The 27,259-nt window shown below is 36.3% G+C and overlaps 1 protein-coding gene across 6 annotated transcripts in view; it reads left to right on the top strand.

Moving 5' to 3' along the window:
- Positions 1-26,307, top strand: part of LOC110636028 (DNA topoisomerase 3-alpha) — a 122,509-nt gene extending 96,202 nt beyond the window's left edge. For 3 of the 6 annotated variants that reach the window (XM_021785542.2, XM_021785544.2, XM_021785540.2), the window contains 4 exons: positions 4,754-4,825; positions 9,100-9,264; positions 25,532-25,652; positions 25,892-26,307. In XM_021785542.2, the coding sequence (XP_021641234.1) occupies positions 4,754-4,825; positions 9,100-9,264; positions 25,532-25,652; positions 25,892-26,105 (572 nt within the window). In that variant the 3' untranslated portion in view covers positions 26,106-26,307. Of the gene's footprint in view, positions 1-4,753; positions 4,826-9,099; positions 9,265-25,531; positions 25,653-25,891 lie in introns of those variants that run through there. The other 3 variants (XR_002491269.2, XM_021785545.2, XM_021785541.2) reach the window with 3 other exon arrangements.
- The last annotated feature ends 952 nt before the right edge of the window (positions 26,308-27,259 follow it).

Here is a 27,259-nt window from a genome sequence, read left to right as displayed (position 1 = left end):
TTTGTTTGAAAATGACTGGTCAGATGTTGTTTGAGTTGGGCAATGCCTTCATGATCATCGCCTATTATGACAATAGCATCAATATAAACTATCAAATAAATACATTTTCCATGAGAAGAATGTCGGTAGAAAACTGAATGGTCTACTTTACTTTGATGCATCCCAAATCATTGAACAACAGTACTAAATCGATCAAACCATGCTCTCGGGGATTGTTTCAAACCATAAAGAGACCAACATAGTCAACATACGATTCTAGACTCTCCCTGAGTAACAAATACTGGTGGTTGCTCCATATATACTTCTTCAACAAGTTTGCCATGTAAGAAGGTATTTTTAATGTCCAATTGATGAAGTGGCCAATGAAACATAGCTGTCATAGAGATAAGAAGACGGACAAAAGCAATCTTCACTACAGGAGAAAAAGTATCACCATAATCGTGGCCAAATATCCAAGTATAGCTTTTGGCAACCAGTCGAGCTTTGAGACGATCAATTTTCCCATCCAGTCCTATGTTAACTGTAAACACCCAATTGTAGTTTTGCCAATGTGGTAAGGAAATTATCTCTCAAGTACCATTATCATGAAGGGTAGTTATAGTTATTTCCTCAATCATAGCTTGTCGCCAACCATTATGAGACATTGCTTCTGCCACAGTCTTAGGTATTGGGACAGTGGATATGAAGGTGACAAACAATGATAACTCAACAAATTATAAATGGGATGAGAATTGCAACAGGATCAAGTATTTTTCGAAGGGCAATAAGAAGGGTAGCATCATTAATAAGGGCTCGGTCGGTGCAGGAGATGGTGTTGGAGCAGGCAATGAGTCACTGAAAGTGGTGTGTGGACCAGTATCATAAGAAGAAACATCAATTGGGTTAGGCAGAGAATTTAATTGAGGTCGTCTTGAGTAAACCTGAAGTGGAGGAGAGGACTTTTGGTTAGGAAGAATAGGAACAGCAAGAGCTATGGAAATGGAAGTGTAGTTAACGGTATTTGGTGAAAAATATGGAGAAGTCTCAAAAAAGGTTACATCTACTAAAACAAAATAATTATTGGTAGTTGGATCATAGAATTTGTAGCCTTTTTAAAGACGAGAGTACAATAAAAAAACACATTTGATAGATTTTGGTCGAAGTTTGTCTTTTCCTGGAGTGAGATTGTGAACAGAACTGGTACAACCAAATATACGCAACCAAAGAAGAAAAGGATTTTAGTCTGGATAGAAAACTGAATGAGAACTCTGATGCTGCAAAAGTAAAAGAAGGCTTGCAATTAATCAAATAGCAAGCAGTAAGGGCAGTATCCCCCCAAAAACAAAAGGTACATGATAACGAAGGAGCAAATTACGAGCTGTATCAATTAGATGTGTATTTTTACGCTCAACTACTCCATTTTATTGAGAAGTATGGGCGCAAAAAGACTGATGAATGATACCCTGAGAAGACATAAAGGTTTGAAAAGGTGGAGAAAAATATTCTCGTGCATTATCACTATACAACAGTTTAATAGAAATACCAAATTGAGTACGTATGTTAGCACAAAATTTTTGAAAGATAGAGAATAACTCAGAACGATTCTTCATTAAAAATAACCAAGTGCAACGAGAATTGTCATTAATAAAGGTGAAAAAATAATGAAAACCCAAAGTTGAACTGACTCGACTTGGACCCCATATACTGAATGAACAATGCCAAACATGGATGCAGCTTGATTATTAATTCTTTTTGAAAAAGAAGAATGAGTTTGTTTGCCAAGTTAATAAGACTCACAATTTAAAGAGGATAAGTGGGAAAGAGAAGGAATCAGTTTTTGGAGTTTGGAGATATTTGGGTGACAGATGATTATGAAGAAGATCAAGAGTGACATTAGATGTAACGATAGACTTTGAGTTGGAGAGATGATATAGTCCTTGTGGCTTACAACCTACGCCAATCACTTTTCCTGTAATCAATAGAAAAGGTTACAGAACAATTTAGTTATTTAGTTAGCTTACTAATGGATATTATATGGACATTCGAGCATACATAAAATTGAATTTAAAGGTAAGGAAGGAAGAGGGTGAGCCTTACCTATTCCTTTAACTAAAGTTTTTGATCCATTAGCTAGGGTAACATCAGCATAGTTTGAAGAAAAATTAAGAATAGAGAAAAGCGTTTGGTTACCAGAAATGTGATATGAGGCACCAGAATAAAAAATCCATAACTCATTAGATGAAGACTGTGTCAAATGAGCAAATATATTACCTTGTTTGATTGTAGTGATAGTAGATGAGGACAATGTCTGCTGTTTTGTTGCTTGGTACTGTAGATACTTATCGTAAGCAGCCTAATCAGCACTTTTTTTAGGCCTTTTTTTTTCTTTTTTAGTAAATCTTCAAAAGTGTCGAAGGCCCAAGAGACCAGGGGTGCTTGATCTTAGAAGACCCAAAGGCAAAGAACCACTTGGACCGCTTGGCTCCAGTGAGTTCCAGCGAGAAGGGATGTTGGAAAACTTGTCATGCGCTAGTGCATGTATCGGTGTTGGAACAGCTGTGGCGCCATGTGATGACTGACGGCTAGGATTCCGATGCCAGAATTCTAGGTTTTGACTCTTCGACAGTCAAGGAATTGATTTGGATTGGTGGTGTAGTCCATATCCCTTTGGCAAATGATGAACTAAGAACAACAATGTTTTTTTTTTTTTTTTTTTTTTTTTTTTTTTTAATTAGTAGGGACAGAAAAGAAAAGCAGCACAGTAAAGAAAAATTAGGCTTTGATACAATGAGAATTTAGAGAAATAGAAAAGAAGAAAGAAAAGTGATTTTATGGAAAAATTAGCTTTGATTATTTCTCAAGCTATGATTGTATATATATATACACAATTAGTCTCCTACTAGGGAAGGAGCACACAAGTTTAGTAATCAAAGGATTCCTTGATTATAGGGATTTACATTAATCTAATCTATGCATTCCTATTCTAACAATTTATTTATATGCACATCAATAAATGAAAGGGGCATCATTCCTCAGAAATTTTAAGTTCTTTTACTCTAACATTGTTAGAGGATGTTCTATATGGTAATAGAAAGGTTTTTAAGGTTTAAAAGCTATGATTTTTTTTTTTAGAAGGTTTTGAAAACCTCTAAAAACCTTAATTTTCCAACCCACCAAACTGTAGGTTGAGAAGATTTTTTCTTCAAAACTCTAAATACTTTCAAAAACCTTTACTTTCTCTCAATATATATATATATATATATATATATATATATATATATATATATATATATAAGTTCAAAAACTATGAATAACCTTACTTTAACGGGCCCTAATAAGGCATAATCAAATCTTCCTAATCTAATGCATGATTGTAGGCATAATTATAGGTATCTTTCTTTACATATCTTTACATATCTTTACCTTATATAACAATTTGTTGTAGCTACATTACTTTGTTTTTGAGGATCAAGTTGTTTTATTTTTGACAACTTTCTCTCAATTTGTCATCTTAATGCTGCTCCCAACTCCTTATTATGTTTTTACTTTATGTCTATTATTTTTTATTCTATTGTCTGTGTTTTGCATCATCTTTTTTTTTTTTTCCTTGTGTATTCATTTTGTTCTATTAGGTACATACAAGTGTTGAAAGATATGTATGAAGGAGCAACTTCCATTGTGCGCACAGTGGGAGGGGACACAAGAGATCTTCTGATCTCAATTGGATTACACCAAGGATCAGCCATAAGCCCTTACCTTTTTACATTAGTTTTAGATAAATTGACGAAATATATACAAGAGAGTATTCCTTGATGCATGATGTTTGCGGATGATATTGTTCTGATAGATGAGACAGAAGAAGGAGTCAATAGAAAGCTAGAACTTTGGATAAGTACTCTAGAGTCAAAGGGTTTTAAGTTAAATAGAATGAAGACAGAATACATGCATTGTAAGTTCAGTGAAGGCCAAATTGGTGATAGGGAAGGAGTTAGTTTGAATGGAGTGGTACTGTCCCAAAGTAACCACTTTAAATATCTAGGCTCAGTCCTTCAAGTAGATGGGGGATGTGAGGAGGATGTTAGTCATAGGATTAAAGCCGGATGGTTGAAGTGGAGGCGTGCCACGGGAGTTTTATGTGATCTTAAGATTCCCAATAAGTTGAAAGGAAAATTTTACCGTACAGCCATACGACCGGCTATGTTACATGGTAGTGAGTGTTGAGCACTGAAAGAGTCATATGCGTCTAAGATAAGAGTTGCCGAGATGAGAATGTTAAGGTGGATGAATGGCCATATTAGACTAGATAAAGTCCGTAATGAGAGTATTAGAGAAAAGGTAGGAGTGGTGCCAATTGAAGATAACTTGAGAGAAGGGAGATTGAGGTGGTTTGGTCATGTGAAGTATAGACATACGGAGGCTCCAATTAGACAAGTAAAGCACATTAGGTTAGAGGATAGAAAGAAAAAAAGGGGTAAACCTAAATTGACTTGGAGGAGAGTAGTACAACATGACCTAGAAGCATTACACATTTCTGAGGATTTAACCCAAAATCGTTTAAAGTGGAGAAAGCGAATACATATAGCCGACCCCAAATTTTTGGGATAAAGGCTTAGTTGAGTTAAGTTGAGTTGAGTTGTGTATTCATTTTGTTCAGATCAACACATTTGCACTTTCACATATTATTGTTGTATGTTACTTGTTAGTTGCAGGGATATTTTTCATACAATTTAGTTTGTGCAATTCGCCTATTGAATTTCTTTCACATGGTAATCAGGTTGCATTGGTGGCTGTGATGAGACTCTAAGACAGTTGATAGAGATATGCGGAACTGGTTCCCGCGTACAAGGTCCGTATATATGCTTATCATGAGTAATTTCCAAGTGTAGGATTACTGTTGACTCTATAAATAAATTGTTATTTTGTAATTCCGTTGTACTATATTTATAAGAATTGTTATTTTGTTATTAATAAATTTAATAAAGGTATTTCAATATGTTAGAATCCCTTAATTAGTGTAAATCCCTTAATTAGTGTAAATTAGCTGTAAAGTATAATATAATTAAGAATCATTGTATTTATTAGTTTTCTATTTAGTCCTAACCTTTGTATATAAATTAGAATTCTTGTAAATCATTTTTGTATGAAGAAATGTAAAAGAAATTCTCTAAATTCTCTGTCTTCTATATGGTATCAGAGCTGTGCCAAAATTTTTTAGTGTGAACAGTGTAGTTCTAGGTTTTTTTTGTGAGTCAAGCTTCTACGTTGTTCTAGGAAGAGAGGTGACTGTCACCACTCGCTTGAGGAGGAAGGACACTAGACGATCGGCCTACGCTCGAAGTCCCGTCGTCGTCTGGTTAAGAGCGTGAGCTCTCGCGCATCTAGAAGCCTCGCGTCATTCTTTATGCACCGGCACGTGCACCCTTTTTCCGACGACCTTCCCTGTCTGGCGCACCTCTGACCAACGTGTTTCCACAATTAGTTTGTACATTTATTTTTTTGGTACCTTCTATTGCCCAGTTTCTTGGTTTCTGCCTTAGTACCTATTCCTTTAATTGAAAAATGACCGATGGAAAGAACGAAACCTCTGAAACAAAGGCTGAATTTGTTGGTGATAATCCCTCTTTACAAATTAGTCCTGTAAAGTTGGATGGAACTAATTATTTGGCATGGTCTATATCCTGCCTACTGTTCATTTAGGCTAGTGGACTGCAGGAGTATATCACTGGAGATAAGAAAAACCAGAAAGTGCTAGTTCTGCCTACAATCAGTGGGAGTCGGAGAACTCTCTTGTTATGTCATGGCTCATCAATTCTATGCAACCTCATATAGCTCGTTGGTATTTACTATTGGACAGTGCAGCTACCATTTGGAGTGTTGTTTCTCAGACTTATTCTCAAGTTGGGAATGATGCACAAGTTTATGAGCTTAGGAACAAGGTTCGTGGAATAAAATAAGGTGAGTTGACTGTTCCTCAGTATTATGCGGAATTGAGTGGTCTATGGCAAGAGTTGGATTTCTATCGGGACTTTCAGGCTTCATGTCTGGCTGATGCAGTTAAGTTCCAAAAATTGATTGAAAAAAAAGCGCATATATGATTTTTTTTGCTGGGCTAAATGTGGAGTATGATCAGATTTGGGTCCAAGTACTTGGTAAGGATCTTTTGCCCACCTTAAGGCAGACATATTCTTATGTTCAGCAGGAGGAGAGCAGGAGTGTCATGATCAATTCTATAGCTGTTGATAAAGCTAGGTTGACTGCTAACTCCTTACGAGAACATTCACATGGTCCATCAGATAAGAATCACTGGCATTGTGACAACTGTGGGAAATTTCGGAACACCAAAGAACAATATTGAAAGCTTCATGGCCGCTCGACTAAAAGGGCGTAGAGGAAAAAGGATGAGCTCTGTGAGATCACAAGCAAATGTATCTGAGGCTGTGAGTGTTTCTGAAGATACTGCTATCACTGGGATGTTTTCCACTGAAGAGGTATAGACTCTAAGGTGATTCCTGTTACAGCTTGAATCACAGTTCACGACAGTTGCCTCTTCTAACTTCGTCAACTCAGGTAATGCTTTTCTTGCCAATCATAATAATTCATTTTGGGTTATAGATTCTGGAGCAAACAAACATATGACAGGCTCTTCGAATAATTCATATCCTATTCTCCATGTTCAGGCAAAGAAAAAGTCCGCACTGCGGATGGATCCTTATCTAATGTTTCTGGAACAGGTTCTATTAAATGCACTCCTACTATAAGTCTTAGTTCTGTCTTACATGTGCTTAACTTTCCCATTAATCTTCTGTCTGTCAATTCTATCACAAAAGCTCTCAATTACAAAATTGAATTTTTTCCCACTCACTGTGTATTTTAGGAATTGATAATAGGGAGAACGATTGGCAGTGGTAGACTGCAAGATGGGCCATATTTATTGAATAATTGTGTTGATCAGGCCATGCTGGGACAATCTATGGGTGCTGAGGAAGAAATTATCCAGTGGCATAGGAGACTTGGACATCCTTCATTTACTGTTTTGGAGAAACTTTATCCTCTTTTGTTTAAACAATGCAAAACTGAATTGTTAGTATGTGATGCTTGTGAGTTTGCCAAACATGCTAGACAATCTTATCCTGCAATAAATAATAAGCTTCAGTTCCTTTTATAACTATCCATTCTGATGTGTGGGGGCCTACTCAAACTGTGCCTTTATCGGGTTATAGATGGTTTGTGGCCTTTATTGATTGTTGCAGTAGGTTAACTTGGGTATATCTGATGAAAGAGAAAAATGAAGCATATTCATGTTTTTAGCAGTTTCACAAAATGATTAGCATCCAGTTTGATGCTCATGTTAAAATATTGAGAACTGATAATGGCACAGAGTATATGAATGGAGTTTTTTAGTAATATTTGAAGTCACATGAAATTTTGCATCAGACTAGTTGTGTTAACACTAGTTTTCAAAATGGAGTGTCTGAGAGAAAAAATAGACACTTACTTGAGGTTGATAGGTCTCTTATGTTTACAATGAATATTCTCAAACCTTACTAGGAGGATGCTATTCTTTCTACTGCATATCTTATTAACAGGATGCCACTCCGAACTTTAGAAGTTAAGAGTCCTTTAAAGGTTTTGCAAGGTAAAAATTCATATACTGTTCCTCTAAAGGTCTTTGGTTGTGTTTGCTTTGTTCATCAGTCTAATAGGGGGAAGTTAGAACCTTGAGTCCTCAAGTGTGTCTTTGTTGGTTATTCCAGTACTTAGAAGGGGTATAGGCGTTATCACCCTCCAATATTTTGTAAGCATGGATGTTACCTTTAGGGAATCTGAATCTTATTTTCATCCACCTCTTCAGGGGGAGCATAGGAAGGAAGAAGAGGTGTCTTTCCCTTCTTCTTTGTCTTCTCTTAACTTTCAACTTTAAAGAGAAAATCTGGATTTAAAGCTTATACCTAATAATGATACTCAAGGGGAGTCACCTAAATCTTGAGGGAGACTAAATAGATCAGATTTGAGAATCTATACTTGGTGGAACAAGACAGATATAGCCATCGAGCAGGAGACTGCTGATCAATTGGAATCTCTGGATTCAATTCCTGAACATCCTGAGGTATGTGATGAGTCTCCTTTGGTTCCTGAAGAGTCTAATTTTAATTCTCAGTCTACTTTTCCTTCTTCTGATAATGATCTTGATATTTCTATTGCTCTCAGAAAAGGTGTTAGAACTTGTACTAAACATTCCATCTCTAACTTCATTTCCTATGAGTCTTTGTCTCCATCCTATAGAGCCTTCCTGCCTAATAATGATAGGAAAAATCTCTGTGTTAGAGATTTTAAAATTAGCAATAGTTCAGTGCTCCAACAACTAAGATGCTTATATTTTGATTTTACCAAACGTTGACCTTGCTGTTGGATGTCAAAAAATTATCAGTTTATCTTCAAAAACAAAACACCTCTCAATTCTCATCTCCAATTTCAACCTTTAACGGCTTACGTCAGTTTAACAGAAGGTTGAGATAAAGGATTATGCTTCAACAATAACAAACAATGTGAATATAGTCACAAATGCAAGCTCTTCCTAATTGAGTGAAGATGACGCTGAAGAAGAACTCATGTTGCAGGATTTGGAGATACAATTTGTGGACAAAAGAAATTCTTTTAGGGAGAAATGCTACGAGCAAGAGTGGTCTCAATTTACTGTTCGTGGACAATTTTCATCCCTTCATGCTGCATTATGAATTTAAGACTTTGCTATATTTTGAATAAATATGTGGGTTTACAGTCTATAGTGGAGTCTTGGTTGCAAGTGGAATTTGCAAGTGTTTTATGAGTTTAATTCTTATTGCTAGAGTCTGTTATCAAATTGCTCTAGTTGTTGCTGCATTGTAGGCAAAAGTACCTCCACATTGTTGATGGGGTATTTGGGTAAGGAGTAGTGTAAATATTATATTAAGGAATGGGGAAGAAAAGAAGTTTTATCCATAATTTAAATTATAGTCTTTTGCGGTTTGTTTAAGTAAACCACTGTTGTTTTCATTTCACATTAACCAAAATAGCACTGTGATAGGCAAAAGCACTTGCATCTAACATAAAACTCTAAATACATTTAAACGTGTCTTGTAGCCAGAGGTCGAGCACCAAATGCAACCCCCAGCAACCTCCAACAAAATAACATTAGGGATGGTACTTGCATTCACTGTGAACAAATAGGACATGCTTCAAATAACTGCCCTTCACAGCTTTCAGATTCTCGACATGCTCGGTCCAATGGAATGAGTCAACAAACAGGTACTGCTGTAACTTGACTTTTAAGATATTCTTAAGAAATGTTTATTTTTTTCTGTTGAATTAATCAGTTAAAACATTCTTCAGTGAGATATGACATAATGTTAAATATGGTAGTAGACCTCTTCAAATTTTAGTGTTAAATGACTTATTTTAAATGAGGGTTGTTCTGTCTTTTTTTTTTTTTTTATTTACGGTCAACAAGTCGCATTGCGTGATTGGTGCTTCTCACAAAGCATGGTAACTGAAAGTAATCTCAAAAGCTTATGATCTCTATCAGTTGGAAGATTGTGTTTATGTAGCAAGTGTGATGAAAGGCGCTGATATTTGAGGGAATTTTATGTGTATTTCTCAATGATAAAAATGATATACGTGGGACCTATTTATATACCACAAATCAGACCCAAATAAGAAGTTAATTACAAAAGAGCTAATTACAATAGGAAAATACAATTAATGTCTAATAGTCTGTATTTCTAAAATCAAGGGATTCCAACACTCTCCTTCAAGTTCGTTCTTATATATTACACATGTCCAACTTGCAAACCAAAGTATGGAATACTTTGCTGCTTAGACCCTTTGTAAATACATTAGCCAACTGCTCCTTTAAAGTCACAGATAATAAACAATCTACAATCTCCTCCTTTATGATCCTATCATCTTGAACTGGATTGTGGACAATATTAATAGCAATTTTGTTGTCATAAAACAAAGGTAAACTATTGAGTTTAAATTGAGTTTAAATCTCAGCACAAAAGGTACAAAAAATAGAAAATAATTTTGAACGATCCTTCATTAAAAATAACTAAGTAACATGAGAATAATTATGAACAAATGTAATAAAATACTTGAATCGGGGGTTTAAAATAACAGAACATCACCCCAAACATCAGAATAAACTAATTCAAAAGGGGACAAAACCCGTTTATTGACTCGAGATACTTTAGGCAAACGTTGGTGTTTGGCAAACTAACATAACTCACAATCTAAAACTAACAAAGACTGAAATTGTGGACATAACTTCAAGACAGATAAGGAAGGATGTCCCAACCGACAATGGACTTCAATAGGAGTTAGATTACCGGAACACATGAGTTCTTGGCACCTTTTTGTTGGGGATGTAGACTCGTATCCCCTATCAATAATTTGCTTCGTTATAAGATCCTGGAACAAACAATGATCAAGAAAATTTGAGACACTACAGTTTAGGAGTTGAGTAAGTTTACTAACAAAGAGTAAATTAAAGGCAAAATTGGGTGGACACAAAAATGAAAGGTGTGATATTTGCAACTCCAGAACTAATGACACAAGACTTAGACCCATCAGCCAAAACAACAAATGATGATGAGTTTGAAAGTTAGACAAAAGGCTAAAATTACCTGTCATGTGGTCTGTAGCACCAAAATTAATAATCCACTTGGAGGACACAGGGTATTTAGTAGATTTACTTGACTTAGCTATTGCAGTGACTGCGAAACTAGTAGACTTTAGAGATGCCTGATACTGAGAGAACTGTGCATATTCTTCAGCAGACACTAAAATTGCTTTCTCAGAAGGAGCTACTGAAGAGTCATCAATTGGCACGTTGGCCATCTGAGATCATTGGTTCTTATTCTGAAGCTTCGGATAATATCTTTTTGTATGACCTGGCTCATGGCAATAATAACATTCAATTCCTTTTGAGTCTTGATTAGGGGCAACCTCCCTACCACGCTGGTTACCCTTATTGCCACTGTACTCTCCTTTATTGTCTCCTCTATTACTTTGTCTTCCATTGTCATTATGACTAACAAAAGCACTATTAATAGACTGAGCGAATTGGGGAGCTTTTGTACCGATTACTCTTAAGAAAGTATCATATAGAGATGAAATTTTAAAACCAGAAAGAATTTGAGATTTGGCAGTCTCAAACACTAGGGGATGACCCTGCTAAAAAACTCATGACAGTCATTTATTCTCGTTGAGCTTGCTGGACTTTCACATCAAGACTAAACGGCATTAAGACATTAAGTTCCTCATAGATTCTTTTAAAATCCATAAAATAGGTTGTGAGGGACCTATCTTGTTTCTCTACATTTTATCTCTGCATGATAAAATACTTTACATACTTCATAAATACGAGAGATATTTTCTTTACCCGAATATAAGAATTCTAAATAATCCATCAACTTTTTAACAAACTCACGTGAGTAATTAGGCTAATTATCTCATTGTTAATGGAATTTCGAATTTGCAAGAATAAACAACCATCTTTCCTCATCCAAGTTTGCTTTGTATAGAGATCATCCTTATCGATACTCCGCAAATAAACCCGAGCAGTCTTACTCCATTCCAAATAATTAGAACCATTAAGTTTGTGTTCCATGATTTTAGTCATCATAGGAATCACATCAGTTACTACACTTTTGCTTTGCAGCCATTTTAAAAAGAGACGTTGAGCAACAAGCCAAAAAAAAATAAAAAAAACTCACGGCAGCAAGTCACAGAAATCTCTTACCCAAACTAATAGGCACACCTCTATAGACAGCGAAAACGCCTTAAGACACAATTTTAAAGTAGATGAGTGTAACAAAAGCAAGAGATATACTTGGCAGTAGGTGGACCAAGACAAATCACCTCCACAAGAGCACCCTATGACAAAATAGCTAATAAGGATGCAGTGTACACCCCAACGCAACACTGGCGAGAGCTATTGGAACGGCAGATGATGGCAGACATGCCTCCACGCATCGACGAGTGGGACGGCAGCAGCAGCTTATAACGGCTTGTGAGATACACTCGTTGACCTTCTGATGGCTAGACTTTCTGGGTGAGGTCGCCAGCAGATAGCCGTCCTTCTTGGGTGGGCAGTAAGATCCAAATGTCACCTTGAGATGGTGACCTAACACCACAGTAGTGGCTCTAAATATTGAGTAGGTCTGGTTCTCTAAAACACAAAAAAAAAAAAAAAAAAAAAAATTCCTTTTCCTACATGGCTCTGATAGCATGTGGTAAATATTTTCATGTATTATATTGAATAAGATATAAGGTATTTATATATGAAGGATCCTATAATTAAGTATTCTAATTAGGAAGATATCCCAATATCTAAGCTAACTTATTAAGAAATAATAGCATTTACATAATTATAGGATTGACTTCCTATAACACTTCTTAAGTTGATTGATTTCCTAACTCTTGCTTGCAGTTTATGATTAGTTTTAATAGGAGATTCTGTAATTCTTCAAGGAGGTCTAAAATATACTTTATTTGAGAAATTAAGATTCTTTGTCTATTCTGGCACCCTTTATCCCAAGGAAATACTTAATCTACCCAAGTCTTTAATCTCAAACTCCTGGGCCAAGAGTTCTTTCAGATGGGCAATCTCCTCCTTATCATCTCTTGTCATAACTCAACTCAACTCAATTCAACTAAGCCTTTATTCCAAAAATTATTGGGGTCGGCTATATAGATTCTCTTTCTCCACTCTAAACGATTTTGGGTCAAATCTTTAGAAATGTGTAATACTTCTAGGTCATGTTGTACTACTCTCCTCTAAGTCAGTTTAGGTCTACCCCTTTTTTTCTTTCTATCCTCTAATATAATGTGCTCTACTTGTTTAACCGGAGCCTCCGTATGTCTATACTTCACATGACCAAACTACCTCAATCTCTCTTCTCTCAATTTATCCTCAATTGGCACCACTCTTATTTTTTCTTTAATACTCTCATTACGAACTTTATCTAGTCTAGTATGGCCACTCATCCACCTTAACATTCTCATTTTTGCAACTCTCATCTTAGACATATACAACTCATTCGTTGCCCAACACTCACTACCATACAACATGGCCGGTCGTATGGTTGTACGGTAAAGTTTTCCTTTCAACTTATTGGGAATCTTGCGATCACATAAAACTCCCGTGGCACGTCTTCGCTTCAACTATCCGACTTTAATCCTATGACTAACATCTTCTTCACATCCCCTATTTACTTGAAAGATTGAACAGAGATATTTAAAGTGATTACTTTGGGGCTGTAGAAAGAGATGATTCTCATTGATTTCAATTAATCTGTACATGGGTATATATATATATACAATTGATTCCTATAATTGTGTTCTACTAATTAGGAAGAAATCCTAAATAAGAAATCCTAAATAGGAATACAAAATACAAAATATACAGAGAAATAATATAGTGATTGACTTTCCATAACATAGTGATTGACTTTCCATAACACTCCCCCTCAAGTTGGAGCATAGATGTTAATCATGCCCAACTTGTTACAAATGTAGTCAATTCTAGCTCTATTCAGAGCTTTTGTGAAAATATCTCCTAACTGCTCTCCAGTTTTGATGTGTCCTGTTGAGATGATCTGTTGTTGAATCTTTTCACGAATAAAGTGACAATCAATCTCAATATGTTTGGTCCGCTCATGAAACACCGGATTAGAAGCAATATGAAGAGCAGCTTGATTATCACACCACATTTTCGCGGGCAGGGAGGTCTTAAAACCTGTCTCATCTAGTAATTGAAGTATCCACATTACCTCACATACTGATTGTGCCATGGCTCTGTATTCGGATTCAGCACTAGATCAAGAAACTACACTCTGCTTCTTGCTTCTCCAAGACACCAAATTTCCTCCAATAAAAACATAATATCCAGTAGTTGACCTCCTATCAACCTTAGATCCAGCCCAGTCGGCATCTGAAAAACATTCAACATTCAAATGCCCATGATTACCATATAGCAAACCTCTTCCTGGAGCGCCCTTCAGATAACACAAGATTTGTTCCAAGGCTTCCCAATGAGCAACAGTTGGGGAAGACATAAATTGACTTACCACACTAACGGCATAAGCAATGTCAGGACGAGTGACTGTAAGGTAGTTCAATTTTCCTATCAATCTCCTGTATCTCTCTGGATCTTCAAACAACTCACTATCCCCTGCTAACAATTGTAAAGTTGGAGTCATTGGTGCGCTACAAGGCTTAGCACCTAATTTTCCTATCTCTGTCAATAGATCGAGGACATTTTTTTTGAGACAAGAAAATACCCTTCTTACTTCTCATAACTTCGATACCCAAGAAATACTTTAACAATCCCAAGTCTTTGGTCTGAAACTGAGTTTGGAGGAAGGTTTTAAAAGATGAAATACCTGCAGAGTCACTCCCAGTGATGACAATGTCATCCACATAGACTACTAAGAGAATTAGACCAGCCTCAGATTGCCTATAAAATACTGAGTGATCACACTTACTCTTTTGCATACCAAATTCCTGTACTACTTCACTGAATCTCCCAAACCATGCCCTAGGACTTTGTTTCAAGCCATAAAGAGACTTTCGAAGCCTACAAACCTTACCCAACTCCCCCTGAGCAACAAACCCAGGTGGTTGCTCCATATACACCTCCTCTTGAAGATCACCATGAAGGAAAGCATTCTTGATATCCAATTGATGCAGGGGCCAATCATATGTAGCTGCTAAAGAGATAAAAAAGCGAATAGAAGTAAGTTTAGCTACAGGAGAAAAAGGATCAGAGTAATCAACCCCATATGTCTGAGCATATCTTTTTGCTACAAGGCGTGCTTTTAACCTAGCCACAGAACCATCAGGATTTACCTTTACTGTATATACCCATTTGCAACAAATAGCTTTCTTACCAGTGGGCAAAGGCAATAGTTCCCATGTACCATTAGCATCTAAAGCCTCCATTTCCTCTTTCATAGCATCACACCAGCCAAGATGAGATAGTGCCTCATCAACAGTATTAAGGATAGGAACAGAGTCTAAAGAAGTAACAAAACACCGAGAACAAGAAGACAATTGATTATAAGAAACAAAAGAAGAGATAGGGTAAGTACATGAACGTTTACCTTTACGAAGAGCAATGGGTAAGTCTAGATCAGAATCATGATCAGTATGAGGTACAGGATCTCCCAACGAAGTAGCTGGTGGAGGATCTGAGTCAGGAATCTCCAATCTCCTGGAATAAACATGAACAACGGGAGGTCGAGTAGGTCTAGAGACAGAAGGAACAGGCTATGGGAGAGGACTAGACATTGGTTGGATAGTATATATTAAGAGATCATCCTCCTCCCCCTGACTCTCATACACAGATGATGGAGGAAAAAATGGAGTGGACTCAAAAAATGTGACATCTGCATAAACAAGATAACGATTAAGAGTAGGAGAGAAACAACGGTACCCTTTTTGGAGTCGGGAGTACCCAAGGAAGACACATTTGAGAGATTTTGGATCCAATTTAGTAATCTGTGGACGAACATCACGCACAAAACAGGTACAACAAAAAATACGGGGTTCAATAGGGAACAAAGATTTTGTAGGAAACAAAGTAGTATAAGGAATATCCCCATTAAGGACAGAAGACGGCATACGATTGATCAAAAAATATGTCGTAGAAACTGCATCCGCCCAAAAGTGTTTAGGTACTTTCATCTGAAAAAGAAGAGCACGAGTTACCTCAAGAAGATGACGATTTTTTCTTTCGGCCACGCCATTTTGGGATGGGATATCCACACAGGAAGACTGATGAAGAATGCCATTTTGTGTCATATAAGGCTGAAATTGTGCTGAAAAGTATTCTTTGACATTGTCACTTCTTAATATGCGCACAGAAATATTAAATTGAGTTTTGATTTCATTACAAAAAGCACAAAAGATAGAAAACAACTCAGAACGATTCTTCATTAAATATAACCAGGTAACACGAGAGTAATCATCAACAAAAGTAACAAAATAACGAAATCCAGTTTTAGATGTAACAGAACAAGGACCCCAAACATCAGAATGAACTAACTCAAAAGGAGATGAAGCCCGTTTATTGACTCTAGACACAGAAGGCAAACGATGATGTTTTGCAAACTGACACGACTCACATTCTAGTACTGATAAAGACTGAAATTGAGGACACAGCTTCTTCATGGTAGACAAAGAAAGATGACCCAATCTACAATGAGCTTCAAGAGGTGTTAAGGTACTAGAGCAAACAAGCGACCGCGGTACATGATTTTCCAGAATGTAGAGACCACCTGACTCGCGTCCTCTACCAATAATCTGCTTCGTCGTAAGATCCTGAAACAAACACTGGTCAGGAAAGAAGGAAACAGAACAATTTAAGGTACGAGTAAGTTTACTAACAGAAAGTAGATTAAAAGAGAATTTTGGTAGACATAAAACAGAAAACAAAGAAATTGACGAAGTCGGGTTCGCAGTTCCAGAACCTATGACACAAGAAGTAGAACCATTAGCTAAAGTAACAGTAGAGGAAGTGAGATTAGACTGAAAAGCAGATAGAAGACTAGAATTACCTGTCATGTGATCTGTCGCACCAGAATCAATAACCCATTTGGATGAAGAAGACATAAGGCATGTAGTGGATTTACCTGACTCAGCGATCGCAGTGACAGGGGAACTGGTAGGCTTTAGAGATGCCTGATACTGGGAAAATTATGCAAAATCCTCTGCAGATACCAAAATAGTTTTCTCAAAGGAAGATACTGTAGAATTTTCTGCTGCCATATTTGCCATCTGTGATCGCTGATTTTTTCTCTGAAGTTGCGGACAATTATATTTTGTATGGCCAGGCTCATGGCAATAATAACAAATGACTCCTCTTGAGTCCTGATTAGAACTAGCCTCTCCATTACGCTGATTACATTGCTGGTGTAATTCCTCCTCTACTTCCTCTTCTATTACCCTGTTGTCCATTTGGATTACGGCTAATAAGAGCACTACTGGCAGGCTGTGAAGATTGAGTACTCTCTGTACGAAGGACCCGTGTGAACGTTTCATGCAAAGAGGAAATCTCAGAACTGGAGAGGATCTGAGATTTAGTAGTCTCATACTCTGAAGGAAGGCCTGCAAGAAAACTCATAACAGCCAGTTGCTCCCGTTAGGCCTGCTGAACTTTCACATCAGGACTAGGCAACAATACATTAAGTTCCTCATATACCCGTTTAAAATCCATAAAATAAGCCGTGAGAGACTTATCCTCTTTCTCAGCACGGTAGAATGCCTTACAAACATCATAAATACGGGAGATATTCCCTTTACCAGAATACAGAAAATCTAAGTAATCCATCAATTCCTTAACAAATTCACAGTGATTAATTAAACTAATTACCTCACTATGAATCGAGTTCCGAAGCTGCAAAAACAACCGAGCATCCTCCCTTAGCTAAGTTTGTCGTGTATCATCAGTGGGCGGATCTTTAGTAAGGTGATCATCCTTATCAATGCTACGCAAATAGACCCTAACAGTCTTACTCCGCTCCAAGTAATTCGAACCATTATGTTTGTGTTCCGTTATCTTAGTCATCACCGGAATCACATCAGAAATAACATTCTTATTGTCTGCCATTTGTTGAGACAAAGAAAACTAACCGAAACGCTAATCCAAAGTGCTTATAGCAGCAAAATAACCCAAAATCACAAATCAAGCAAATACCAAAATAGGATCTGAGAGCCAAACCTCAGAAGTCCTTTAATGGTTATACTGGATCAGGCAACAGCACACAGTGGTGGAATGAGGGGGTTGAGACGACGCCGGTGATATTGATCGGGGTTGAAACGGCCGGTCGGCGACTAAGGTCTCTCTTGAGCTGGGTAGTGAGAACAAATAGTCACCCTAGATTGATGACCTGCTCTGATACCATGTAGAAAGAGATGATTCTCATTGATTTCAATTAATCTGTACATGGGTATATATATATACAATTGATTCCTATAATTGTGTTCTACTAATTAGGAAGAAATCCTAAATAAGAAATCCTAAATAGGAATACAGAATACAAAATATACAGAGAAATAATATAGTGATCGACTTTCCATAACATAGTGATTGACTTTCCATAACAGGGGCAATACCACTCCATCCAAACTAACTCATTCCCTATCACCAGTTCGGCCGTTACTGAATTTGCAATGCATAAATAATGCCTCTTCAGTATTTCATAACTAGAGTATGATCCACATTACTTTGATGGTATCCAAAGACGATCATGGCCTTATTGAATCTGTAAACCCATTCTCTGGGTGACTTGTTTAGATTATACAAAGCCTTCTTTAGCTTGTAAACTTTCCCTTTGGTTCTATCATCATCAAACCTTGAGGGAATTTCCATGTACATCTCCTTTTCTAAGTCTTCTTGCAGGAAAGCATTTTTTACATCGAATTGTTGTAAATCCCATTCAACATTTGTTGCACATAACAATAAGATTTTGATAGTATTAATCCTTACGATAGGGGCAAAAGTCTCCTAATTATTCAGCCTATATGTTTGAGTGAAATATTTGGCCATTAACTTGGCCTTGTATCCTTTAATGGAACCATCTGCCTTATGTTTTACTATGAACACCCACTTGTGTCCCACTGGTCTCTTTCCCAACGTAAAAGAAGCAAGATCCCATGTCTCATTTTTTAACAAAGCTCTTATTTCCTCTATCATAGTTGTCTTCCATTTGATTCAAGACATACTTTCTTCCAATATTATGGGATAGAAACAGAGAAGACAAAAGGCTCTATAGAAAAGAGACAATGAGTTATGGGAAATAATTTGAAATGCTAAGTATAGTAATGGGAACATCGAGATCATCAATAGTAGCGTTAGAATTAAACTTATAAACATAATTAGGATTATTAGGAATTAAACTTATAAACACTCACTACCTAACTTAAAGAGTCCTAATTAACATTAATTCCCTAAGGGAATTCAGCATCAACATAATTTAAAGAGATAATTAAAAAAAAAATAATCCTAACTAGATTACAAGTCTTTGTCCATTAGCCCACCAACAAAGCAGCCTATGTATTAGAGTCACACGACTGAATTAAATTAATTAACTTGGGCTGCTTTGTGCCTTCATCCATCCATATTTGCTGGTCCTTTAAGCCCTTAGTTGAGTTCGACCCAAGTTGACATGTAACATGGTTTTGTGCCTACATCTGAACTTGGGCTTTCAATTGTTTCAGCTTGGATCTTGTGATTGGCCCATTATTTATCATTGGGAAATCATTCAAAACTTCATAATGGGCTGGCTGAACGTCCTCTTGTCATGGTCCATTAGATCTGCCTTTGATCATGCATCATTCCCCCTCTCCTCAAAAGCATTTGCCTTGGAATGTAAATCTGCATCATCAAAAGGGGACAAATAAGAAACATTAAATGTTGCACTAACATTATAATCATCTGGCAAATCGATTTTGTAAGCATTGTCATTAATCTTTTCCAACACTTTGAATGGACCATCTCCTCTAGCATCCAGCTTTAACTTTCTTTTGGATGGAAACCTTTTTTTTGTGCAAGTGTAACCAAATCCAATCACCAGGTTCAAATTGAATTTGGTGCCTCCCTTGGTTTCTATATTGCGCAATCCTTCCATTCTTTCTTTCAATCTATACTCGTGCTTTCTCATGAATTTCCTTCACTAGATCAGTCTTTTTCTGCCCATCTAAATTAGTAATCTCATGCAATGATAAATGCAACAAATCCAAAGGCGTTAGTAGATTAAAACCATAGACAATTTCAAAAGGTGAAAACCCGTGAGAAGAATGCACAGTACAGTTATATGCAAATTCAACAAATGGCAAGCATTCCTCCCATGATTGAATGTTACTCTTCACCATTGTCCTTAATAAGGCTCCTAAAGTTTGGTTTACCACTTCAATTTGCCCATCCGTTTGAGGGTGACAAGTTGTAGAGAAAAGCAGCTTAGTACCCAATTTAGCCCATAAAACATGCCAAAAGTGACTTAAAAATTTGACATCCCTATCACTAACAATAGTTTTAGGTATGCCATGCAATTTAACCACATGATCAAAGAACAAATTGGCAATATTAGTAGTATCATCGGTCTTATGGCATGCAATAAAGTGTGCCATCTTAGAAAATCTATCTACTACTACAAATATAGCATCACAACCCTTTTTTGTCCTATGCAGCCCTAATACAAAGTCCACACTCAAATCAACCCAGAGATGTGTTGGGACAGGAAGTGGCGTGTATAATCCATGTGGTTGTGCTTTCGATTTAGCTTGCCTTTGAGATAGTGCATCAGCAACCATGTTTTCCTTACCTTTCTTGTATTGAATCACATAGGGGAATGATTCAATAAATTCAACCCATTTAGCATGCCTTCTATTCAGCCTACTTTGACTCTTGAGATGTCTCAATGAATCATGATCAGTATGGATGACAAACTCTTTGAGCAGCAAGTAGTGTTGCCATGTTTCCAAAGCACGCACCAAGGCATATAATTCTTTGTTATAGGTCGAGTAATTTAGTTGTGCCCCACGCAATTTCTCAATAAAATATGCAACTAGTCTCTTATCCTATACCAAAAAAACGCCAATACCTTTCCCAGAAGCATCACATTCAATCTCAAAAGTTTTATTAAAATCAGGCAACAGCAACAAAGGTGCAAAACAAAGTTTTTCTTTAAGTGCATTAAATGAATTTTCTTGTTCTTTACCCCATTTAAAACTTACATCTTTCTTCATTATTTCAGTTAAGGGTGCGACAATAGTACTAAAATCTCTAACAAATCTTCTGTAAAAGCTTGCTAGACCATGAAAGTTTCTTACCTCCCTTACATTCTTAGGAACAGGCCATTCTTTAATTGCTTTTATCTTTTCCTCATCAACTCTTATTCCTCTAGAACTAACCTTATAACCAAGAAAGATTACTTCATCCATGCAAAAAGTGCACATATCAATGTTAGCAAACAATTTCGCCTCTCTCTCAATGCATCAAGTACAGTCTTTAAATGCTCAATATGCTCATCCATTTTTTTGCTATAAATCAATATATCATCAAAGTACACTACAATAAATTTTCCAATGAAATTGCGCAGGACATGATTCATTAGCCTCATGAATGTGCTAGGTGCATTAGTTAGGCCAAAAGGCATTACCATCCATTCATATAATCCGAATTTAGTTTTAAATGCAGTTTTCCACTCATCACCTATCTTAATTCAAATTTAATTGTATCCACTTTTAAGGTCAATTTTAGTGAATATGCAAGCACCATTTAATTCATCAAGCATGTCATCAAGTCTGGGAATGGGGTGTCGGTACTTTACCGTAATCTTGTTGACAACTCTACAATCAACACATCCTCCAAAAACCATCCTTTTTAGGTACCAAAAGAATTGGTATAGCGCATGGGCTCAAGCTCTCCCTTATGTGCCCTTTTGCTAATATCTCATCTATTTGCCTTTCTAATTCCTTTGTTTCCTCTGGATTGCTTCTATAAGCTGATCTATTGGGAATTGCAGCTCCAGGAACAAGATCAATTTGGTGCTCAATACCTCTAATTGGTGGCAAGCCTGGTGGCAAATCATCAGGAAATATGTCCTGATAATCTTGCATCAAAGAAACAACACTTGTAGGCAAATGTTTGGGTAAGTCATTAGCAGTAAGAAGATTTTCTTTGAACCTAATTACAATCAATGCCTTTCTACAATTATAAGCCCTCATTAAATCTTTTTCTTTTGCGTAAAAACTCCCCTTCTTCTCTCTATTTTCAATAGGGCCGAATTCACTGGCTCCATTCTCTCTCTTTTGATTTTCGTCTTTCCCCTCTCTTTCACTCTTTTTCTTGCCACTCGAATTTTCACTCTTGATTTTTTTTTCTTTTCGGCCTCACACTTCTCTAGCTCATCATAGGATTGTTTGACTCGCAACTGGTCCTCCATCACTTGCTTTGGTGTCAAGGGAATTGGTATGTGCTTTCTCCCATCTTTCTCAAAAGTATACCTATTCAGGTATTCATCATGATGTGCCTTTCTATCAAATTGCCATGGCCTACCAAATAGTATATGGCTTGCATGCGTGGAAATAGCATCACATATTACTTCATCACTATATCGCCCAATGCTAAACATCAATCTAACCTGCCTTGTCACCTTCAATTCACTTCCATTGTTCAGCCATTGCAATCTGTATGGATGTGGATACTTCATGGTTGGTAATTTCTGTTTATCAACAAGCAAGTTACTTGCCACGTTCACACAGCTACCTCCAATTATCAAACCACAACCCTTTCCATCAACAATTGCACGAGTATGAAAGATATTCTCTTTGAGCTCGCACACCATCATCATCATCTTTAACCTGTGAATTCAAAACCCTGCGAGATACATGCAACTCAACATTAGCAAGTGTTTCAACATCACTACAATCTTTGAGAGAGGGCATCTCATCACTACTTTCCCTTTCACTCTTAGTTAGCACTTCACCATCAATCATAACCATAGTCCTTTTGTTTGGACATTGAGAAGCAATATGCCCAAATCCCAAACACTTGAAACATTTGATATTTCTATCTTTGGTAGAAACATCTTTGTTTTTTTCATTGTTACTCCTTTGGGTTTTAGTTTTATCATCCTTTTGAGTTGGGGTAGCCTTTGTTATTCGTTGATTCAACCTTTGATTTGTTGAAAGGTTGATTCGATCTCCATGATTGATTGACTGAATATGTAGTGGTTTTCTCCTTCCTTTTGAGTTGGTTTTCCACCTTGATATAATGATGCAGCTCCACAATGTTAGCTATATCTCTATTCATTCCAGTTGGAAACCACGCCATTGTAGCCTCCCTATCTTCCTCTACATTGGCTTATATCATCGCGATTTCCATCTCTTTGAAATATTCCTCCAAGCTTTTGCTCCCTTGCGTTAGATCTTGCAATTTAACATGTAAATCACGGAAATAATGTGAGGGTACAAAATGCTTTCTCATCACTTTCTTCATCTTTTCCCATGTTCTAATGGGTCTTTGTCCAACTCTTCTTCTAGTGGTGATTAGTTGATCCCACCTAACCAAGGCATAGTCACAAAACTCCACAGCAACTAGTTTCACCTTCTTTTCTTCAGAATAATTATGACACTCAAAGATAAGTTCCACCTTCCTCTCCCACTCCATATATGCATCAGGATCGTTTTTCCCATAGAATGCGGGAATCTTCATCTTAATACTGCCAAGATTTTTGTCTTTATCAAACTTGGACTTGCGCTCATCATTTAGAGCAACGGTAACATTATCATTTACATCCTCCTCTTCATCACTTGAGCTATCTTCCAAGGTTTGAGTGGCTAGTCAATTGGAATTGGACGTGCCTCTATGCGCCCTACTTTGCAAATTTGAAATTTGTACTTGTTATGTCTCTAACCTTTCATTAATAGCATCAAACTTCATATTTATTTGCTTTATTTGCATATGCATGGCTTTCATGAACAGTTTCAGATCTGGAGCAGTCGTTTCACTCTCTTGTGTATCCATGATTTCTAATTTGGAACAAATAAAACAAAGAAAATCTCACAAGTAATAAGCTCGTGTTTCACTTAATTGGCTTTTACCCTCAATTGAACTCACCACTCAGCCTTTTACCTCTCAAGCTTTCTTTTGTGTTTTATACGTTTGGTAATCAATTACCCACACAAGAAAATGCAAAGAACTTAATATTTGCAAATCCTAAAAATTAACGAACACAATGATATGTGCACACTTAGATGAAAGAATTAAGCATGCAAGATTTCAGTTTTAAATTATTAAGCAACAAAACAAATTGGTCACTTAATTCGATGTATGGGATGCAAATCAGGCTAAAAACAAGAAAAGAAAACTGTATGCAATAAAAGAAACACTCACCAATGCCAATTAATGCAAATTAATTAGATTAAATTCAAACCAAACAATTCAAGTTGATATGAATTTATTGTGTGCGAATTGGTTCAGGTTTGTATTGATGCAATCAGAATAAGAATTGGACGATAATTTGCAAATTGATTCAATGCCCAATCACAAATCATGCAATAATTATAATCTGACGTATGTGCACAATTAATGGAAACAAACAATCTTGAATCCAAAGAAGTCAGAATATATGAATCTTGATTCAATATGAATCTTGAATTGAATCACAAGAATTGGCACAATCTTGAATTTCAAAGAATTACGCAGATTGCAAAGCTTGATCTTTGAATTTTCGAATTTTTTTTTTATCTAATATAGATAAATTGAATAAAAAGAACAAGAACAGAAACTTAATGAAAAGCAGCACAAAAATTAAGGAATTGATGGAGATCAATTCGCACACACACAAGATAACAAGAAAATGCAAGAACACAAGGTGAACAACATAAATTTGAAAAAGGAACAAAAATTACAATTAGAAGGGATACGTAATTACTTGATTCTTGAGCCAAAGCTCTGATACCAAGATGATGCAGCTCAAGATCTTTACTCAAGATAGCCGAATCAGCCTTTGTTATTCTTGCCCCTGCTTCAAATGCCTCAAGTAATTGATTGGTTTGTTAATTCACCTTAATTGGCTTAACCTAATTGATTATAAGGCATTCTAAATCTTAACCCCAATTTAGTAGCAATTAAGAACGAATTAAATAGGAAACTGAATTGTTAACTTAAGATTAAAATCTAAGTAAACAATTAACTACCTTAGCATAAAATTAAAAAAAGCTATTAACTCACCTTAATCTGAAAATTTATCAAAGGAAAAAACTCAAATCTCAAGTTTGATCTTTATGGAGTTCGGCTAATGCATGTTTATAGGGGTTAGAATTCATATTTCTCCCTTTACAAAGAGTCCTAATGATAGAATAATTCCTATATAAGTTGATTAAGTCAAACCAACCAGAACAAAATCCTAAAGATTAAGGAAACTTGTAAAACTAATCTTAATTTAAAGAGTCCTAATTAACATTAATTCCCTAAGGGAATTCGGCATCAACATAATTTAAAGAGATAATTAAAGAACTAGATTACAAGTCTTTGTCCATTGGCCCACCAACAAACAAGGCTATGTATTAGGCCCACACGGCTCAATTAAATTAATTAACTTGGGCTGCTTTGTGCCTACTGCTTTTTGCCTTCATCCATCCATGTTTGCTAGTCCTTTAAACCCTTAGTTGAGTTCGACCCAAGTTGGTATGTAACATGGTTTTGTGCATATATCTGAACTTGGGCTTTCAATTATTTCAGCTTGAATCTTATGATTGGCCCATTATATATCATTGGAAAATCATTCAAAACTTCATAATGGGCTAGCTGAAACTCCTCTTGTGCAGGATCTGCCTTTGATCTTGCATTATAATCGTACAAGTTCAAGGACAATTGTTGAAATTAAACTCTTTGGTGGAATAATATAAGAATTATGACCTTACAATTTTTCTGTGATGGCTGCCGTTATAATTAGAGTTATTCTTGAAATTGATTTTTGCTATTATCTTGCTCTCTGTGATGCAGGGGAATCTTCAGTTTCATGTGGGACATGTGGAGAACCATGCTTTTTGCGTACAGCTAATACAGCAAATAACAGGGGAAGAAAGTTCTACTCATGTCCATCGCAAGGATGCAACTTCTTTGTGTATGTAAAACCATAGTCTAATTTGATATTTCTCATAATTATTCTAGAAAAGCTGCCCAATTAGAATCAGCTAAGTGTATTTTATCTGCTATTTTCTTCATAGAAAAACAAATAAATGAAATAAAATAAGGATTTTTAGATTCAAATTAAAATTGGAATGCAGCAAACAGATCTGAATACAAAAACAAGCCCACCTGTAGTGTTAAAGCCTTCATATAACTAGATTTTATTTAATGCAGATGGGAGGATAGCTTGAATAATGGCACCAATGGAAGAAATGCTCCCTACAGAAATGTTAGCAACTCGGCATCTAATCCTAGCAGAAGGGGTGGCCGTAGCAGAGGTGCACGGGGCGGTGGGACTTTTGTATCAGCCACTGGTGATCCCATATCTGGCAGAAGGTGTTACATATGCGGTGATCGATCTCACTTTGCAAATGCCTGTCCAATCTAAAAACATGCTGTTATGAAAGAAAAATTGGTTCTGTACCTCCAGCGTTTCTGTCTATTTAACTCCATATCATAAATTGGAAGGTTACATATTCTCTTTTTGGCAGGTTGATGAGCCTTGATCAAACTTCTTGTGTAGTTAGTGCAAAATCATGAGCCCTTTGTCGTTATCTTAGGTTTTTCAATGCATAGAACTCATTTATTAACTTTTTTTTCTTAGCTTTCTGATCTCTTGCTTTGTATAATTTTAAGATTTGAGAGAGTTATTTCTTTGTTAAAAGTAGGTTGAGAAGATGGGTTAAAAAAAAAAAAATCTAGTAACTCGACAATTTTAGCACAGTTGAGTCTATTTTAACGGGGAGAATGACTGATGTCGTGACGGTAACATATCAAGAGAGGAGGGAACAAGAAGGGATTTCTCATAAAGTTTGATAGAAAGAGCGAATCTAGAGCCAGGCTGCAAAATCCAAGTTCAGATCAATGATTTTGGTGGCAAAGTTGACATTACAAACGCAATGAATAGCAATAAATTCTGCTTCGTTTCAGTAAGTGAATCGTCGTTTCAGTTGAATGTTGACATTTCAAAGCTTAAAACCGATCATTGTGTATCAAGAAAATGATCCTTGTATTCTATAATCAGTAAGGAAATTGATCAATACCCCCTCTAGCTGCGTATATCTCTTCAGATTTTATTTCAAAAACAAGAACAGGCTAACCTTAATCATAACGGTGCGTATAGGATGAAGGTTCCCGATGTCCTCAATCTCAACCAATTAAATGCTAAAATTGTTTGAATGGAATTAACTCTTGTATTGAATTATCTAATATATATATAAAATAAAAAATTATAATTATCATATTGAATTCTTATTTTCTCATGAAATTAATTTTACTTAATTTACATATATGAAAAACACTTTTTGTTCTGTACGTGAGAATTAGATTGTGAGCTTGTTAAGAATGTGTGATCTCAATTGTAAATGTGGTTATGCCAATTTAACTTTCAATCAGAAAAATTGGTGGAAAATAAAGGGCTAAATTTTCTATTGGGCTCTCTTACTCTATAAGTATGCGCTTCGTTAGGATCTTTAATTGTTTAGTTTTGAAAATTGTGATAAAGAAGTTGGACGCTAGAAAAATTAAAGAATTGCTTGTGCA

This window comes from Hevea brasiliensis, chromosome 10 (genome assembly GCF_030052815.1).
Source record: "Hevea brasiliensis isolate MT/VB/25A 57/8 chromosome 10, ASM3005281v1, whole genome shotgun sequence".
In the NCBI taxonomy this organism is placed as follows: Eukaryota; Viridiplantae; Streptophyta; class Magnoliopsida; order Malpighiales; family Euphorbiaceae; genus Hevea; species Hevea brasiliensis.
This window is presented reverse-complemented; position numbering and strand designations above follow the sequence as displayed.